An 11,861-nucleotide genomic window follows, 5' to 3' on the forward strand; every position below is an offset into this window, starting at 1 on the left:
CGCGCCGCCTAAAAACCGATGCACCACGATAGTCAGGCCGCACATATAAATGCGACTCCATCGCGCTAACATGGCTGCTGGGAACCGAAAACTTAAAAATATTGTGCTGTCAGAGTGTGTTTGCATCAGCGTGAAGCCCAGTGTTAAGTTAAAACATTGACTGCCTACGCCCACCAACGACAATTGCCGTAAATCGAATTCTGCCGTTATTCGCAACGCCGGATTCCCATCCGTGTGTCCGTCGCGAGTGTGCCAGTGTGCGTGAAAATAAAAAGTCAATGGTGCGTGAGTGCGAGTGAGTAGGAAGAAAGCAAAAGCGATTGGATTGATTTGTGACGCTGCTGGCGAAAAGCAGTACCCAGTACCCCTTTCCTTGGGCCAAAACACACACATACGTACGGCTATAGTAACTCAGCATCGATTGTACAGTTTGAGAGCAAACAATTCAATTAGAAAATGCAGAGCGCATGAGTTGAATTGTGAGTGGGCGCCCCACATAAGCTGACTGCTACCGCACAACGAAGGGAACTAGAAAGAGGAGTGCGTAGTGCGGAGAGAAGAGCAAATGCGAAGCGAAGAGGAAGAGAGCGAGAGAGAGCAACCATTGCCAAAGGTAAGTGATATAACACTCGGAGATCGGGAGTGGGAATGCGAATAGGAACATAAGGAACCCCTAAATTCTTATCCTAGATTGCAACATTATTTATATGGCAGCAACTTATCGCTTCCGCTTGCTTGTGTGCGTGCGATAGAGATAGATAGAGTGGGGCCAAGGGGCTCTGTTTATTGATAAGAGAGGAGAGCGAGCGAGAGAGAGGGAGAGAGAGAGGAGGTGGGCGCCAACGCAGCAAAACAGCGGAAATCCTTTACAAAAACTTGGTCTACCACTAGCTCTTTGTCTTCGCCTTCTAGTCTCTCTCATCTTGGCAGCCCGTTCTAGTGCGCGTATTTTTAGTCGCAACACATTGCCCAATTCGCCAGCCGCTATTTGTGTCGTCCATTTGTTCATTCATCGGGCTCTTTTTCCGATTTCAGTGGGTGGCATTTAACAATAATCCCTGCGTTCGCTGTCCACGTCCACATTACGATACGTTTAGTGCACGGAAAGAAATAAGCATGTGGTTTCATAATATTAGCTATTGAAAAAAGTTCTTAAATTTAAGCCTCACTCGATTCTGATGCATGAAATATTATTGGATTGTAAATGAGCGTCATGTTTTGGTATACAAATCTCAAAGTAATTTAAAAATTCTCATCTTACCGTACCTTGAACCACTACCAATCATCTCAGTACAGCATTTCAGCGAATTTCTCACTGTGCACTACAATGCCAGGCGGTACAAGCACCTGTATTTATTTATGGTCCGCTGCCGTAATCGACTGCAGTCGCCGCTTCCCTCTCTCTTTTGCTACCAACAACTTGGGGTAGGGCACCTGAACTAGTTTCAAACGGCGGCGGTCGGCCTTTTCAGCTTTTTCGCATTTGCCATTTTCCCGCGGTTCGCAACATCAGCGACATTTGTCACAGTTTCTTAAAGAACATTTGAATATCCAAAGTTTACTTGCCGAACTTGACTGCGGCATTGCGATGATGATGCTGCCCGTTGTTTGTCATTCAGCTCCATTAATTCGATACCAATCAGTATTTCGTGCATTGTGCAAAATACGCAGCAACAGCTGTTCCAATATTGGCCAAATATGGTGCAAATATTGAACTCTTCGCATATAAAAAACATATGGCGCGATCAATGCCGAAATGTGTCATTTTCGGCGAATTTGAGCAGATGACCCATTGAGCCCATAATATGTACTTTATTGAATTTGAAAAATTTGTATTTCCCCAAGCAATAAAAACACAGAACTCCATATAAATCATCCCTTCTCTGGGAATTATGATATTAATAAGTGGGCGGACAATGAGCTAATCTTCCTTAGGGTTAAAAAAAGTACCCTCCATTACAATATAAACTTAGTCAAGTGTGACAAAATCATGTATATATATATTCATATAATTAATTTATTTTCGATGATCAAGCAAGGGAAATAGTCGCGCTTATCTTTAGTGTAAACAAATGACCCAGCATTTCCGCAGGCCCGTTTTAATCTGTAGAATACACATGTCTATTAATAAAAAAAAAGCTCACAGAACTTGCCACAAAAAAAAATTCGAAATACACTTAGCCTATCCTAATCGGTACTTTACGAGAGCCATTTAGTGATAATGAAAAAGTGAACATATTCGTGGCTTATCGTCCAATGGACATGTATGAAATAAATGCGCGACACGCAAATTAGGCTAAAATCAATATGGCAAAAATATCGCCTAATATCATGAACAGCTCGTAACGATTCTCCTTTTTAAGGATTACATTTTGTGACGATTAATTTAAAAGTTGCAAAGAATTTAAATTAATCTGGATTGCTACATACTGTTGTAATTAAGAGAGATTTAGCTACATATGTACGTTCTCACAGTGCGTTTCGTCACCATGACGACCAACCCCATTGATGACTGCGATTTTTTCTATCGATGTTCATCTAATGGAAACTTAATTACCCAGCCGGCGGAGCATTTTCCTGCATCCAATCTAGCCGATCCAATCCCAACCCCCCGCCTCAGTGGGTGGCTTCGACAAGGTCGCTGACAAATCGAAGTACAGCAGATTTGTCGCCGATAAATTGGATTTATGGTTGGTCGGATAAAGCCAAGCGACATGCCATATGTACAAACGATTTCATTATGACTTTTACGTCGTTTTTAATATTATGTATTTCTTTATTGTTTGTGTAAGTGTGTGTGTGTGTGTGCTTTATTGGCTTGATTACTTATGGATGGATAAACATTGTCAATAAATCTGCACGTGCCTTGAAGACTCGCCGTTTTTCGTTATTATTTATTCTAAACGTAAATGTAAATGTATTCTCAAAACGGTTCAGTGAACCGTGGTTTTTGCAATTTCTTATCACTGCATTGATAACAGGCATTCAAAACTGAAAGCGTCGAAAGTAAAAGTATGTGTCACTTTGGAATATCGATAATCTCCTTGTAATAATTCGAGGCGAACGGGCTCTAAACCAGGCGAATCGTTTGGGCCCCTTGGCGTTCGTACGTAATATGGGGGCACTAGTCCGGAATATGGAATATGGAAATGCCGTAATTTGCTCAATTGTCACGTTCTGCTCTAAGCTGTTAAGAACGCCTCGGCGGCCACAACGAAGTCATTATTCGCCATTCGCGTCGAGTGACTCAATTTACACAGCCTAACCCCACTTGCTGGCGGAGCTTAATAATGCCTCCCAGGAAATCCATACCAGTACCGACTAGGTCGTCCATGTCTTTTGCCTTCCTCGACCACGTGTCCAGTCTTTATTGGTCGATTGGATTGCGGTGGGAAAGGCTACATTTTGAGATTGCTACAGCGTCGTCGTGCTGAGCTATGCGGTCATTCTAAGGTACTACATTGTCAATGGAACTAATCAAATCGTACTAATTGGTTAATTTTTAATTTGCAATTATGTCACAGTTCGCGTGGGTATAAATCTTCTTTGGACGTAAATACTTAATACTTATACTTGAGAAATGTTCTATGTCGACTCGCATATTGGATATTTGTTTTTTTTAGATGTTCCATCTTTTTATCGACCACTGAGTAATAGTATTAAGCAATTTAGTATGGTTGCTAACATTCTTATTTATTTCGCGCTATAGAGACAGCATTCCATCAAATGATTCGCTTAATTCTATTATCAATTGACTCTGTTATGAATGTATCGACTTGTTATTTTTGTTGTTATTTTTCTGACTCACTTAAATAATAGATGTTACGTGGGAAGTGCATAAGTGGGGAAATACGAAAATATTAAATAAACAGTTCTTCAATTTTATTTATGTCCCAATGAATACTTTATATAATACAAATCGTATTATATACTTTATTTAATACTATATTTATTTTTATTTCCAGATTAGTTACTTAGATTATTATATCAACGGATCACAAAGGGAACCACAAATATTATAATGACATCTAGGTATGTTTGTCAACTATCAAAACCTAAAAATATAAAATGCTAATTGTATTCAACATACCTTGTAGACTTGATCGGCTGTTCATTCTACTGGAGACGGGCTCTACAGCGGCCACTCGTCAGGCGGCCGCCAAGCAGATTGGTGAGGTTCAAAAGCTTTATCCACACGAGCTGCACGCTCTGCTGAACAGATTGGTGGGCTACCTGCACAGTACATCCTGGGAGACACGGATAGCTGCAGCCCAGACCGTTGAGGCCATATTAAAGCAAGTACCGCCCTGGCAGCCCGAATTCCAGGTGCTGCCCAAGAAGGAGCGTTGCGCTACTAATACTGCCACAGCTGCAGCGGCAGCAGAAGAGGACAGTTGCCAGTCAAGTGGTTCCAACTCGACAACGGCCAGCGAGCGACTACTTAGCTTTGATGAGTTCGATCTGCAGCAAATCCTCCACAAAGGTGCCAGACTCATCGGCTCCGAGGGCAACGAGTTTGATGTGCAGGAGGAGCAACCGGCTAGTGGAGGCGGGGAGGAGGACAGAAGCCTAGCCAGTCGTCTAAGCCGCCAGCGTGCGGTGCTGAACGACAAACTGGGTCTGACAACGGCCGCCAAACTGGGCGTTAATCTTACCGATATGATAACAGACGAGGATGTGGCACTCAACAGGAGTGGCAGCACTTACAATGTCAACGCAGAAAAGCTTCCAGTTGAGCACTTACTCAACATAAAGACAGCGGCGAACGGATCTGGTCAAGCTCCACTTAGTTGCCGTGAGATGAACAGGGCCAAGCGCAAGGCTCGTCAAAATACAAGCGGATGTTCTGTCACTGCAGTTACGCCAACTTGCAGCCGGAGGAACTCCAACAGCAATCACAGTACTGGCAGCAATCACAGCAGTAATGGCACCACTGGTGCTGCAATAGAAGAACCCGAAAAGAAGAAACTTAAGTCAACGGATCGGCAGGAAATCTTCTATAGTTTAAATGGTGGGTGGTCGATATAAAGCGTTGATTACATTTTATCAATTTCAATTTTTCATATATATTTCAGCTGCTGTGCCAGATGCTACAGGCACTTGGGTGGATGCCGTCTCCTGGCCACTGGAGAACTTCTGCTCACGTCTCTTCATTGATCTCTTTCACGCCAAATGGGAGGTGCGCCATGGGGCGGCAACAGCTCTAAGGGAACTGATTAATCAGCACGCTCAAGGAGCGGGAAAGGCAGTGCTACAGACTCGCGAACAGATGGATGAAGCACATAGCCGATGGCTAGAGGATGCTGCCCTGCGCCTGCTCTGTGTGCTTTGTCTGGATCGGTTTGGTGACTTTGTCTCGGATCAGGTTGTGGCACCGGTTCGCGAGACCTGCGCCCAAGTGCTGGGTACGTTGGTCAAGGAGATGGAGGCGTCCAAGGTTCAACGAATCGTGAACATTCTGCTTCAGCTCATCCAGCACAAGAACGAGTGGGATGTGCGGCATGGTGGACTACTAGGCCTGAAGTATGTGTTTGTGGTGCGTGAGGAGCTGCTGCCCATCTATTTGCCCCAGTCAATTTCAAACATTCTCATCGGCCTGCTGGACGCTGTGGATGATGTCGGAGCGGTGGCTGCCGCAACCCTGATTCCAGTTTCTTCCTGGCTGCCGAAGCTATTAAATCCGGCGCAAGTATCTTCCATCGTAAAAATGTTGTGGGACCTACTATTGGATCAAGATGAACTCACGTCTGCCTGCAACAGTTTCATGGGGCTGTTAGCGGCCATTCTATGCCTACCAAACGCTGCTCGTTGGGTAGAGATGGAGCCGATGGCCATTTTGGTACCGCGCCTGTGGCCTTTTCTTTCCCATAGCACTAGTTCGGTACGAAGATCAACGCTGAAGACGCTTATGACCCTGACGAGTGCGGATAGGGTCAAATCCGAGCCCAAAGACGAAAATCAAGTTAAAGAGGAAGCGGATAAGGAAGAAATGAAACTTAACTTTGGAGTCAGCGACTGGAAGTGGGAATTGCTGCAGCAGGCCCTGCGTCACATATATCAACGCATCCTAGTGGAGCCGCAGGCGGATATCCAGGCATTAGCCCGTCAGGTGTGGTCCAATCTTATCCAGCATGCAGATTTGGGTGCGTTGTTGCATGCTGCCTGTCCATTCGTGTCGTCCTGGATATGCCTTTCAATGCAGCCACCTAGATTGGCTTTTGATGCAGGGGTCCTGATCAGAGCTGGTGGAGATGTAAGCACGCCAGGAAGCACCTCCCGAAAACGAACGCCCCGCATAGGAGACGAATTGGGCGGTAACATTCTAGCGCAATCAAACGCCTCATTGAAATTATACCTTGGTGGTAGCGAAGCCACGCCTTTGGATGTCCGGGATGCCAATTTTATGCGAGCCCGGATTTCCTCATCTCGGGCACTGGGTGCACTTTCTCATTACCTGGTTCAGCCAGCACCGGGAGTGGTGTATACCCCACAAACGGAGAGTCCCACAGACTGTTATACAAAAGTACTATTGGGTCATTTAAATGCCCACTCTGCTGTCCAGCGAATCGTCTGCGGGCTGATCATTGCGTTTTGGGCGCTAGAAGACGAGCCAGTTCGCCCAGGACCGCCCAATCTGCAGGAAAAGTTACACCAATGTGTGAGCGAGTACGTCTACTACGATGAGGTAGCCATCTCACTGACCCGACTACTACAAGAGGCACAAGACTTTATTGCTACGCTGAAGCAGAACAAAATCCCGATTAACGATTTCAATAATGCCAAGATCCTTACTCTAGATCAAATCGAGGCAGTGGCAACTACGCTAAGCGAAAATCTGCGTTCTTATCCCCTCAAGCCGAAAGTTTTAGATATGCTAGAGGAGCGTCGACGCAGCCTTCAGGCCTCCTACCAGCAGACAACCAGTGAGCAAAGCGCCTATCATGTCAGTGCTCAGGCAGCACTCGCTGGCGCCATCTGCGCTCTTCACTGCCTGCCAGATAAGCTGAATCCGGTGGTCAAGCCATTAATGGAGTCCATCAAGCGGGAGCAGTGCCTCCAGCTGCAGCAGCTGTCTGCCGAGTTCCTGGTCCACCTTATGGATCAGGTCTGTGATAGAAATCCTAGTCCAAATAGCAAGATTTTAAACAACCTTTGTACGCTGTTAAGGAGCGATCCCGAATTCACTCCCAAACTGGTAAGTTGGAGTTAGCTTGTTTATAACGCAATTTTCTTATTTGTTCATAAAATCTCTTTTAGGTAATGCCACTAGAAACCCTCAAACAGACGCCAGTTTCGTCTGAGGTTATTAATAATTGTGTTTACTATGGTATCCTAACACTGGCACTTCAACAGACAGTGACAACCACTAACACGCGAAGCGGTGCGGGCGGTGCAACAACTCCCACTGCTACTACGGCCCCCAGGGGCCCTGGGCGACCGCCCACTGGCGAAATATTGTCCGCAACCAACGCCACTGCTCACATTGAGCTTAAGGCGCAGCAAGCCAAGGAGGCGGAGGCGAAGCAATGCCGCATACAGCGCCTGGGAGCGGCATGTGCCATTGAAAAGCTGTGTAGGATATTTGGAGAGCAAATCATTGAAAAGGTGGCTGTTTTCCAACATCTGATGTTTGGCAAGGTGGAGCAGTTCGTAAAAGAAGCGTACGACTGGCGATTGGGCAGCCTTCTTCCAGATCTGGGAGTGTGCAATGAGCTTGTCAGCTCTATGCAGCTTATTGAGACAGCAGCCCCCCATCTGCATGTTGCACTGCATCCTCAGATGTTTGCCCTTCTGCCCTCCCTTGGCTTTATCGTTTGCCATCCTCTTAAGGCAGTCCGACACATGGCCGCTCGTTGCATCGCCGTGCTGGCCGAGATCGATGCTTGCCAGACTATGCAGTTTGTGGTTCACGATCTGTTACCGCTGCTTGGGAAGATTGAGCAACTTATAGAGCGACAAGGAGCCATAGAGGCTATCGAACGCGTGGTCAGCAGGCTGCAGATAAAAGTGGTGCCCTACATCGTGCTGCTGGTGGTGCCTCTACTGGGCGCAATGAGCGATCCGGATGAGTCAGTGCGATTGCTTTCCACGCACTGCTTTGCAAATCTAGTCCAGTTAATGCCTCTGGACGGAAAGACGGAGCAATTAAAAAGCGATCCGCTGCAGGCGCGCAAAACGCGTGACCGTGAGTTTCTCGACTATCTTTTCAATCCAAAGAGCATTCCCAATTATAAGGTTCCGGTACCAATAAGTGTGGAGCTGCGCTGCTATCAACAAGCCGGCATCAACTGGCTGTGGTTCCTGAACAAATACAATCTACACGGCATTCTTTGCGACGATATGGGGTTGGGCAAAACTCTGCAAACCATATGCATCCTTGCCGGAGACCACATGCACCGTCAGACAGCCAATTTGGCGAATCTGCCTAGTCTCGTCATTTGCCCACCAACTTTAACCGGTCATTGGGTGTACGAGGTGGAGAAATTCCTTGACCAGGGATCCGTTCTGCGTCCCTTACACTACTACGGATTCCCAGTGGGAAGAGAGAAGCTAAGGAGTGATATCGGAACAAAGTGTAACCTGGTTGTGGCATCGTACGACACTGTGCGCAAGGACATCGACTTCTTCAGCGGAATACACTTTAACTATTGCGTTTTGGATGAAGGCCATATTATTAAGAACGGAAAGACAAAGAGCTCTAAGGCAATAAAGCGATTAAAGGCAAACCATAGACTGATCCTCTCCGGCACTCCCATCCAGAACAATGTGCTCGAGTTGTGGTCCTTGTTTGACTTTTTAATGCCCGGCTTCCTTGGCACTGAGAAGCAGTTCGTGCAACGCTTTTCACGTCCCATTCTGTCATCTCGGGATGCAAAGAGCTCTGCCAAGGAGCAGGAAGCTGGAGTGCTGGCCATGGAGGCGCTGCATAGACAAGTTCTGCCCTTCCTGCTGCGCCGTGTTAAGGAGGATGTGCTGAAGGACCTACCGCCAAAGATCACCCAGGACTTACTTTGCGAACTGAGTCCGCTCCAGCTTCGACTGTATGAAGATTTTAGCAATAAACACCTGAAAGACTGTTTAGACAAACTGGGCGACTCGTCGTCGGCATCCATGGTGACGGAGAATCTCAGCGCCAAGACACACATTTTCCAAGCGCTTCGATACCTGCAGAACGTATGCAACCATCCCAAGCTGGTGTTGCGTCAGTCTGAGGAGCTCACGAAGGTGACCAGTCAGTTGGCGTTGTCAAACAGCTCATTGGACGACATTGAGCACTCTGCAAAGCTGCCCGCCTTGAAGTAAGTGCACTCTCGTTACACAGTTAAAATATAAAGTATATATTTAAAATATTTCATTTTCCTTGCCAGGCAACTTCTCCTAGACTGCGGCATTGGTGTGCAGACGGAGTCGGTGAGCCAGCATCGTGCCCTAATCTTCTGCCAGCTGAAGGCGATGCTGGACATTGTGGAACAGGATCTATTGCGCCGCCATCTGCCCAGCGTCACATATCTGCGGCTGGACGGCAGTGTACCCGCCTCACAGCGACAGGATATAGTCAATAACTTCAACAGCGATCCCAGCATCGATGTCCTGCTCCTGACCACTATGGTAAGCATAAAATGGGCTTTTATGTTTTATGATCCAACTTCAATCGTAAATCAATTTTTAGGTTGGCGGCCTGGGTCTAAATCTAACAGGCGCCGATACGGTCATCTTTGTCGAGCACGACTGGAATCCAATGAAGGATCTGCAGGCTATGGACCGCGCCCACCGAATCGGCCAAAAGAAAGTAGTAAATGTTTACCGGCTGATCACACGCAACTCGCTGGAGGAAAAGATCATGGGGCTGCAAAAGTTTAAGATACTCACCGCCAACACTGTGGTGAGTGCGGAGAACGCTTCGCTGCAGACAATGGGCACCTCACAGATCTTTGACCTCTTCAACGGAGGGAAAGACAAGGGAGCAGAATCTGGATCATCAGCGGTGCAAGGAACAGCATCGGGCGGCATGTCCATGAACACCATTATCGAGAACTTGCCGGAACTCTGGTCCGAGCATCAGTACGAGGAAGAGTACGACTTGGGCAACTTTGTGCAGGCACTGAAAAAGTAGACTACTGCTTCCCACTCTAAGACTTCCAGTTTTAGGCTACGTTGATCATTTATATTGCCCTCTGTTCCTTTATAATCGCGAAAAGAAACTTTTAGAAATAAATATTAATAAAGCTTGAAACTAAATAAAAAAAATTTAAACATCTTAGCTTAAATCTTTACAAACACATTTGAATACCAAAGGCAATATACCGCTGAAGTATGGTTTTCGAAGAGTAAGAAAAAAGTGTAGAATACCTTACGGCTGATTGAAAAAATCGGAAATCAACTATGTTTGGGAATGGAAATTGTTTTCAGTGTATCGAGAATACAGAGAGACCAAAAGAAAGAATTCAAATTTTGATGTTTTTAAATAGTCTTATCAGCAATGGCAAATACAATTGTTTGCCCTGAAAAATTAATGTTTGAGTGCATAATTTGCTTACTAAATATTTACTTCTGTCCCTCACAATAAGACACCTAATTTCACCCTGACCAATTGTTTCCATAGTCACGGCTCATTTTATTGACTAATGTGTTCATATTGCCACGATTTATCAGATCGATCGGCTGAAATCGATTTTGTGTTTCATTTATCAGAAGAGCTATTTGCTCGACTGGCGAAAGAGGAATATTTATGTACTTTCCGTCGTTCTCATTCGGAATCTGGTCGGCTGTGACCCTAGTACCTTGAAATTTGATGGGGCTATCAGTTGTGTCAGCCCATTAAAAGTGCCCCAGCTAGTAAATATAGTTAGTTGACCCCTTACCACCACACAGCATACCCGATTTAGTTTTCAATTTGGTTTGCTTTCGATTAATACAAAACCCGGCTTATCTGTGCTTCGTCACGATGAAATGGCTGCGGATTATGGCATGGGCACACCATCCATCCATGGAGTAGATTATTTATGTCTACGAGGGGTGCTAAACGCGACCCGATCGTAATGGAGTCTGTGTCTCAATACTCCAAAACAATAATAATTCCTGCAGCAGTACGAGGGATTCGGTGCGTGGTACAGGATGGCCTTATCTCTGGCCCGTAGTAATGCCCGTCTTCCCCAGTTTCTTTATAATGGTCATTATTAAATTGTATTATAAGAGTCAGCTCAAACAAAACAAAAGCAAGTCCCGAGTTAAAGTCGGTGGCTGATAAGCTACGATTTTCCACTCGCTATATAACACTGCGAGAAAAAATATACCAGATCTTATACAGATTTCAAATATGAAATTCTGTACATGATTAAAGCTAAACGTAGCAGGATAGTTTAAATGAAATGTAGTAATAGTATCTAAAATAACATGATGACAAGATAATAGGTTATTAAAATAGGTTATTAATAGTATCTTACAATCTTTGCCTCTGCATTCTTCTCAGTGCATTCCCTTTTCTCTTACCCACTCACTTTGGCCTTTTATCTTCTGACCACAAGGCATCTTCCGGACTTTGCTACTGCTACTACTGATAGTCCAGCACCCGCACCCGCACCCTTGCATCCTTATCGCAATGTCTCCTCCTCGACTCCTCCCCGCATGGGTGACCCGCACCCTGTGGCCAGGGCCTCCTCCTCTCCCTACTGGCTGGGTCGGATCTTGGTCTGCCCGGCGAGGCGCCGACTTAAAGTTTTCCGCCAGGTTATTTACCTCCTTATCTCGCCAGCATTGTTTTCGCCTCGTCACCCGCTCCTTGCTTCTGATTCGTCTGGTTTTATCAATGTTTCTGTTTGCAATATGTTTGTTCTCAGCTTTTTGTTATTGTTTCTTGATTA

The 11,861-nt window shown here is 45.7% G+C and overlaps 1 protein-coding gene across 2 annotated transcripts; it reads left to right on the plus strand.

Annotated features, from left to right (window-relative positions):
• Positions 1-86: 86 nt before the first annotated feature.
• Positions 87-10,240, plus strand: Hel89B (Helicase 89B). 2 transcript variants are annotated; one of them, NM_169693.2, is made up of 7 exons: positions 87-613; positions 3,966-4,032; positions 4,098-5,011; positions 5,076-7,195; positions 7,258-9,299; positions 9,369-9,609; positions 9,671-10,240. In NM_169693.2, the coding sequence occupies exons 2-7, from the start codon at positions 4,022-4,024 to the stop codon at positions 10,112-10,114; spliced, it is 5,772 nt and encodes a 1,923-aa protein (NP_732097.2). In that variant the 5' UTR covers positions 87-613; positions 3,966-4,021; the 3' UTR covers positions 10,115-10,240. The 2 variants fall into 2 exon arrangements, with proteins under 2 accessions (NP_732097.2, NP_001287351.1); NM_001300422.1 differs by lacking the exon at positions 87-613 and adding an exon at positions 3,354-3,453.
• Positions 10,241-11,861: the final 1,621 nt, after the last annotated feature.

This window comes from Drosophila melanogaster, chromosome 3R (assembly GCF_000001215.4).
Source record: "Drosophila melanogaster chromosome 3R".
NCBI classification, from domain to species: Eukaryota; Metazoa; Arthropoda; class Insecta; order Diptera; family Drosophilidae; genus Drosophila; species Drosophila melanogaster.

Excerpts from the sequence above, each read along its gene's own strand:
- Hel89B (NM_169693.2), top strand. Across the intron at positions 5,012-5,075 it reads AATCTTCTATAGTTTAAATG|CTGCTGTGCCAGATGCTACA; the intron begins GTGGGTGGTCGA and ends TATATATTTCAG. Across the intron at positions 7,196-7,257 it reads CCGAATTCACTCCCAAACTG|GTAATGCCACTAGAAACCCT; the intron begins GTAAGTTGGAGT and ends AATCTCTTTTAG.